This window comes from Eurypyga helias, unplaced genomic scaffold (genome assembly GCF_000690775.1).
Source record: "Eurypyga helias isolate BGI_N326 unplaced genomic scaffold, ASM69077v1 scaffold20731, whole genome shotgun sequence".
Classification (NCBI taxonomy): domain Eukaryota; kingdom Metazoa; phylum Chordata; class Aves; order Eurypygiformes; family Eurypygidae; genus Eurypyga; species Eurypyga helias.
The window spans coordinates 2,587-10,230 of NW_010233142.1; the positions used below are offsets into that span (position 1 = coordinate 2,587).

The window sequence follows — 7,644 nt, forward strand, 5'->3', positions numbered from 1 at the left end:
GGAGGAGGAATTCAGAGCTTGGCATTTGCTCCCCCCTCGCAGTGAATAGATCTTACAATCGAGGGGCAGCGAGTTGCCCAGTTCACCTCTGAGATAACTGAGCGGGCGCATTCCAGTAAGGGCCGTGCTCCTGGACAGAGGCTGCTGGGATGGGGCACGCAGCCCGACAGCAGGGAGAGTCGACCCTCTGGCGACTGCGCCTGCGTCCCTTCCGCTCGGCTGTACCAGGGCTGCCTGCCCGCAGGGCTGTGTTCCGCTGGCCGTAAGCCAGAGCAGCATCCTGGCAGCCCTCCACTGCCGGATCAGACAGCTTCTGAACGAGACGAGCCGCGTCAGAGGTGCCTCTCTGCTGGCAAAGAGCTGATGCTCTAAAGCAGAAGAGGTCATCTGCCTGCCAGACAGGACGTTTTCACCACAGGTTTTAAAATTTAGGGTGAGCTGTCTCCCTCCCACAGCGCTGTCCTTGGACGCTGGACAAATCCAGCCCTTATCGACCGTGTCTCTCGGTCCGAGTCACGATGCAACTAATACTCGATTCCATTCTACTGAAGCCAGTTTCCCCCTGCTCCCTTGCAGCTTTTACAGCAGGAGGGAAAACACAACGGGGCTCCAGCGCCCAGAGCAGACAGACCCACATCCCGGCCGGCTTTCCGATGCGGGAGGCCCGTACCTGTTGTGTACCAGCTCGGCCATCAGTTTGAGGACGGGCGTAGTGCAGGCTGGGTCGTGGTACCAGAGCTCGATCGCGCGCTGGAGGATTGGCATGTAGGATGGGTAGCTGCCAGGGGGAAGCTGAGGAAATTGGTTGCTGTGCATGAAAAGGCCACGATTTCTACCAAAAAGCCCTATTTTCTTTCCCCTGTACGGCAGCCAAACCTTGCAAAGGAGCTTCCTTAACAAGGTTAAACAGGGATGCTGCTTGCTGGGGTCTGCTTTATCACAGGAAAAATAATCATCTGAAGTCCGCTGAAGGAGTTGTATACCAGGACAAACCAGAAAGGTTTTGAAGGAAAGGGAAGACAGACACAAAGGTCTGTCACTGCAACCGCAGCCCCTCGCCAGCCAAAGAGAAATGAGGAGCCCAGATCCTGTGCTCATGGAGCAGCAACACTCTCCCCAAGAGGAGAAAGATGCTGTTGGCTTTTGTGAGCATGAGGAAAGCTTTTGTTGCTGCTCGGACACCAGCATCCCATTAAAGGCCTTTGTGCTTTACAGGTCAAATCTCTTTAGGTTCAGTTGGAAAAACCCCAAGAGTTCAGATTTCTAGGTTGACTGGGTTGCAGACAGACCAAGTCAAATCTATTTTAGGGCTTAGAGAGAGGACACCGAGTACTAAAAAAGCAACGAGTCAGGATTGAGCAGGGAAAATAGGGCATTTGGATGCAGTCAGCCGGAGTTCTCCCTGCTGGCAGATGGGGTGACTCAAGTTTTGGGGTAATGGAAGGATACATCCACTCAAACAGCATCATGAAGCTGGTCTTGGCATTGAAGGCAAACGCTATTCCCCTCAAGTCTCTCACCAAACCAACCAAAGTTCTCTGCATGGCAAAAGAGGAGAAAGGTTAGAACGTGACACACGTGTGGATCTCTCCTTCCCCGGTTCCACCAGCCACTTCCCCTCCTCTCATCCCAACAGCCTTTCTCTGCTGGATGCCCACCCCAGGTCCGACAGTTCCTCCTCTCCAGGGCCAAATCCCGCTTTAACTGGAGCCAGTGCAGTGACAGTGCTGGGGTATTTCCCTCCCAGCTTAGGAAAGCCGGCAGACGAGATCCCTGCTTCAGTGCGGAGCTACACTCAGATCCCAAGGGATACAAGGAACATCACTGCTTCCCCACACACTGGAAGAGAAGCACCTATCGCTCTGCACTGGTATCGCCCAGAGGGTGGAATGGCTCTCGCCCCGCAGAGTTATTTGTTTTCTCCTGTCTGAACTGAAAATGCCAAAGCTCCCAAGGGAATGAGCAGGGAGAGCCTGGTAAACAGGGAAGCTCCTGCCCGACTTACTTTTGCCTCTTGTTCATTGAAGGTATTTGTGCTGAACATCTGGGCCACCGTCTCAAAGGCAGCTGTGAGGGGGAGCATGAACTGCTCATACTGATCCTCATCCTCCCCTGGAAGGAAAAGAGCAATCCCGAGGAAATCAGACTGCACATCCCCGTGCTGGACACTGCTCACGCATGGAGCTAAAGATCTGGAGACCACAGTTTCCAGACAGGTCATTTGTCCCTGCCAGTATCCGACCCAGAGCCCTGCCACCTCAGGAGAACACTGGGAATGCTGTGATGGGGAAGTTTAGTCCCAGCCTCGGTGGTGTGCACCTCCGCGCTACCCGTACCCAGCAACGTGGCACCAGGCTCACTCTCGAGCTTCTCTCCCCTCCTTTTTCTTACCCCACCTGGCTCCTCCCATTCCTGCAGGAGTTTACAGCTCCCTAAACAGCAGGACCTGTGCTGCAGAGCCCAGCACCCAAACCACAAAGCCACCACTCTGCTCTGGATCCCAGGAAAAGACCCGAGTACCTAAATCCACCATGAGGAGCCGCCCCAGTGCAGTGTAGAACGTAGTCCGACACCTCATGTCAGTCAGGTTGGACTGATTGTTAATGCCCAGGAAGGAAAAGTGCTCGCTCTGCAAACGGAAGAGGAGAGACGAGTTAAACGGGAACCACCGCCGCGACCGGGCTCCTGTGGCCGGGGCTGAGGATCCCTTGTTCCCCCCTGTTTCTCACAGGGATGAGGAGCAGTGAGGGATCTCACTGACCACCGCCACCTCGGGGAGCGGGAAACACGCCGGCACGCCCCGGAGAGGTCTGCTGCAGATACCAGCCCTATCGCCTCTCCTCTTGGAATTCATCAGGACCGGATGAGCAGGGAAGTCTTGCTTTGCCTCCAGAGCAGAGGAGCAACCTGCTCCCCCTACTCATGGGGATCTTTCAGGCATTAAGGTTGCTGAAAACCAGCCCAACGCACGCTGATCCCCAGTTACTCTGGGGAATGATTTTCCCAGTGCCCACGGAAACAGTAACTCCGGACAATGCAGCTTCTGGGCCAAGGACAGGACATGGGACTGGCTGCAAAACATCCCCTTAGCTCAAGGAGTGCAGCGTCTCGCTCATCCAGCCAACGCAAACCTTCCGGATGCGGTGCTGGCAGCGCTGTGGCTGTGGCACGGGAACACGGAACGACCGCGAGCTCCCAGAGGCAGGTCAGAAATCCAACAGTTCGGCTTCTCTTTGCTCCCGACATTTCCGACTTCAAGGCAGCATCCTGCATCTGCACAGGGAGCGCCACCCCGGCAGCGACCAAGGAACAAGGCTGCTACCCTGACCGGTGCAAGCGACGGCACTCCTGCCACGGCAGCGCTCCCGGAAAGAAGGCCGGGGCACGGAAACGCCGGGACGTTTTGCTTTCCGTCACACGAATGGCGCTCACTGCTGTCTGCCTGCACGCGCCGCAGCGTCAGCCGACTCCGGCGTTTCGCTCCCGGACGGCTGTTTTTTGGTGGGGAGCAGAGATCCCCACGTTCACCCTTCCGGGGTGAAAGGCACCACCTAATTACAGACCCTCAGAATCAAAGGGCAGGCTTTGAAGAGAGAGACAGCGCATGGAACATGTTTTTCCAGAGGCTCATCCGGTACAATGGAAGCATCTGGGAGACGGGTGAACATCCAAAGCGCATCCAGGTGTCAAACCGGGGGATTTTCTGAGCTGTCCGAGGACTCTGCCGCGCGAAGCGGGAGGTGAAAGGACTCACCGTGTGATTGTTCAGCATGAACTGTACGGCGCTCAGTTTCACCAGCTTCCGGACGCTGCTGTACGTGAAGGGGGTGTTAAGGAAGCAGCGGAAGTTCTAACGAGGCTCACAAAGCACTTTCCAGGGCAAAACCGGAAGGGGACTTGCGTCTGTATTATTCAACACATTCTAGCCTCCTCCACATGTTCCAAGAGCAACCAAGTTGCATAAATCTCTAGAGACCTGCAGTAACCATTTTTACTTACTCTGTCAGGAAGAACAAGTAGAAGACCACGAGACAGAGGGTAAATAAATTAACCGTAGCCAGCAGGCTACAGATGATGGCACCCAACAAAAACACCCCCAAAACAACTGCGCTGCAGCCATCCGCTGCACCTCAACAGCTGGGAACGCAGTCTCTGCTCTTCTCGCTACCCGAAAGCGAAGCGGTTCGGGAACGTGTCGGCCACAGAGCGCTCCTGTTCCAGCCCAGCATCCACGCCGCTCGTCCCCCATCCCGAGGTTCTGCGCCCCCACCGGGCTCTTGCGAAAAGGATATCCGATGGAGAGGTCGTTGAGCAGCTGGAGCGTCTTGGAGGTGATGGGCTCGCAGCGACCCCAGTACTTCAAGTTGGTGATGCTAGGGAAGAGGACAAACAGGGACCGATCAGAGGGGTTTGCTCGGCTTCCCCTTCGCTGTGCGGCGGATTGTTTCAGTTGAAAAGTCACCCAACATCATCAGCTCCACCCTCCACCGAAACCACAGACATCACAAGCCACAAAATATTGGTATAAAATTACTGTACTTACATTTGGTTGACTAGAAAATTATCCTTCAGATAATCTTCACTACTTGGGTCCCAAGCTACACTGGCCCATACCCAGGCCCTTGGAATTCTGTGGCACTCCAGGGCTGGTTTCTGCAGCAAGGGTAAGAGAATTCTGCGGCAGTGACTACATGCAGACGTATGCAATTCTGCACCTGCACCATCCACTGTCAGCTGCAGAATTCTAGTAGCCCTTGCTTCTTCCAGGAGAGCCGTTTCACCCCTTGGGGACCACGCGCAGCCGGGGCGCGCGAGGGTTAAGGCAAGGCCCCGGGCACGTAAAGGCGGGGGCGATGCTAAAGAAGTCGAGGGGAGGGGGCTGTGTGTCGCCAGGCACACGGCACTGGGCGTCACGCCTCTGGGGCTACTGGATTGATTTGGAATGCTGACGGAGGCTGGCAAAGACATGACAAAAAGCCAGTCGACAGGTTGGGTCCAGAGAGCCGCCGAGGAACAGGCCGAATAGAGCCTAGCAGAGTTTTATGAACAGGACCTGTGCTACTCTGGTACTGAACGGCACGGTTTGACGAGGAAAAAAATACCTCTGCAGGAGCACTTCCCTCCCCAAAAAGCTTTCGTGGCTGGTGATTGCCAATAGTCAAGTGATAGGGCGTGAGAGCTTGAGGCTGTCCCCTCTCTCGCTTTGGTTCTACTAAGCAGGCACTGGAAGGAGAATCCGTTATCCTGGCGTAGGGTTTATTTTTGTGTCTCCATAGCCCGGGCTAGAATCCACGGTGGATAAAATCAATCCTGGATACTGTGCGTGACTTAAGCCCTGATAAAAGCTGTAATTCTCTCGAGTAGCCAGATGTCACTAGCTTTAGACTGAACAACACTCCCCCACATTCCAGTTTTCCTGGTTCCACCTTCACACAGACCCTGGAATCTCCGATGCCGGCGAGCGGGAGCACTTACATTTTTCCTATGAAGACGCTCAGGACCATGGTCTCATCGTTCAGCCCCAGGACCTCCGAGAGCCGGCGGTACAGCTGGAGGGGGAAAAACGACACCAATTGAAAAGCTGGCAAGAAAACAGGTTAAGGACGAAGGATTATTTGGTTTCGGCTTGTTCTCCCTTCGTGGATAGCTCTGGGCTATCCCAGATCGGCCAACCAACGCACAGAGATGGCTGGTGATGCGATCCAGACCAAAACCTGCCCCGACCACTGCTCCCTCTTTCCTACTGGTCAGAGCGGGTTTGGATACCGCACGCAGAAGCTGGGCACCTGCTTTTCCTAGGGAAAGGGGATGTAACTGCTCCTCCATCCTCACCTACACACAGGATCTTAGTGAATTTATGTGGAACTCCTAAGTTCCTCGTCACACCACTGCTCCAAAGCCTCCGGGGTGGCCACGGATGGTCACAGGTTAATAGAAAACTCATGCTAGAGTAACAATTTTCCCATTCTTTACAGCTTTTTTTTTAATTTAAAGGAGGTATTTTGCATCTCTGGAGATGCAACAAGGAGTTCAAAGCCCAGTGGCCTTGTGATGAAGAGAATGGGTGTGTATCTTCACGTCAGAGCCGAGGAAGCCAGGCACAGCTGCTAAGCTCGGGCTCCTCAGGGGTGTCAGAGGTGCTGCGACCCGCACGTTTTCAGGCTGAGGGGCCTCATCTGAAGCCACAGCAGAAACCTGGCAGGTAAAACTGAACCCAGGCCTCGAGTCCTAATCCCCAGCTCCTTCCCGGTGCGTACAGAGCACGGTGTTTGCCATGGAAACACCGGATATGCAGCCAGAAAACACAGCAGGCAGGTGTCTTCATTTTTTTCAGCTATAAAGAAGAGAAACCAAGTACCGCCACTTTCCTTCAGAAAGGGAAGCGATTACTGGTGTTTGTGTCACCAAAGAGACGTAGCCAAGGAGGCAGATTACCTTGGAAGACTTCTGCACCTGATCTCCAATATAGATCTTCCGGAACTGCTCAAAGAAGCTCAGCATGGCGAGCTCCAGCTTCTCATTCCCGGCCTGCGCCAGCCGAGAGTCCGTCAGGTTCATCAGCTGCAGTACTCTGGAGAGGTGGGAAAAACACACCTTTGCTGACGGATGCTGGGAGGAAGGAGGGATTCCTGGCATGTGGTGTTTCCAGGCCGCCGCGCAAGGATTTACTTTCTGTGGGCACTGTCGTTTTGGGTCAAGAACTGACAAAACGGATAGCGAAACACTGACTGGGGTGCATGCCTCTTCCGTGCAAGGCCACTACAAGGTTCCACATCCCTTCCTACAGGGATGCAAGGCCTCGGCTTTAATTTGCTGCAGAGTTTCGGGTGCTTTAGCGCTCACCCAGACCAGTCCAGCCTGTTCTCACACCCACCTGAGAAACCTCTACCTGCTCCCCTCGCAAGAGCCAGACCCTAAACGACAACCCCAACTGCAGTTTGGGTTTTGTCGGGAGCCCTGTGGAAACAACGCTGCAACCAGGGCAGGGGCTGGAAGAGCAAACCTCGCCAGCCAGGGAGGGATTTTAGGGCGAGTAAAGCACACGCAGCAGAACAGGGGGGCACAAAAGCAAGGAAAAGACTCGTTTTGGCAAGTGCTGCAAAGCACAGAGTGGGAAAGAAGGTAAAATAGACTTCAGGGAGCTGGGATCACGTACGCTGGCACTGGAGGTGGCGGAAATATATACGAGGCCTCACTGTTTCCCCTTAGTAACTCATCAGGCACACGGGAAGCCAGAGCTTGATGGTATTTATCAGCCACAGCTTACCAAGGGGCCAGCTTCCCTGTGTTCAGTTTAGCTCCTCTCCTGCCCCAGCTCCCAGGCAGAGCGATTAGGCTCTGGACCAGATGGCACTCTGCGTGCCTCCAGGTTGTTCACGAGGAGTTAGCTGCGTGTTCTCACATCCCTCAAATACAGCCTGCACCGGAGAGGATTTACACCCCGACACCCCAGCACGTGTTAGAAGACAGTATAAAGTTCTGACAGTGCTATGGCATTCGCAGCCCATTTAAGGGCAAAACTCACTTTGGATTATTAATGAGGAGAAATACTTTTCCCCTCAACCCAGCAAAAAAGCATCATGCATTTAGTTCTGCTCCAAGGCATGCATTTAAGCCTGGTGTAATTGCCCTCCCACACGCTCT

General features: G+C 54.4%; 1 protein-coding gene across 1 annotated transcript in view; it reads right to left on the bottom strand.

The window, feature by feature from the left end:
- Positions 1-7,644, bottom strand: part of XPO7 (exportin 7) — a gene marked incomplete at its 3' end in the record, with an annotated part of 27,304 nt that overhangs the window by 2,531 nt on the left and 17,129 nt on the right. The window contains exons 14-21 of the mRNA XM_010161654.1: positions 6,436-6,571; positions 5,476-5,549; positions 4,293-4,373; positions 3,755-3,818; positions 2,521-2,629; positions 2,006-2,112; positions 1,450-1,538; positions 671-778 (exon numbers count right to left, since the gene is read on the bottom strand). Of these exons, the coding sequence (XP_010159956.1) occupies positions 671-778; positions 1,450-1,538; positions 2,006-2,112; positions 2,521-2,629; positions 3,755-3,818; positions 4,293-4,373; positions 5,476-5,549; positions 6,436-6,571 (768 nt within the window). The remainder of the gene's footprint in view (positions 1-670; positions 779-1,449; positions 1,539-2,005; positions 2,113-2,520; positions 2,630-3,754; positions 3,819-4,292; positions 4,374-5,475; positions 5,550-6,435; positions 6,572-7,644) is intronic.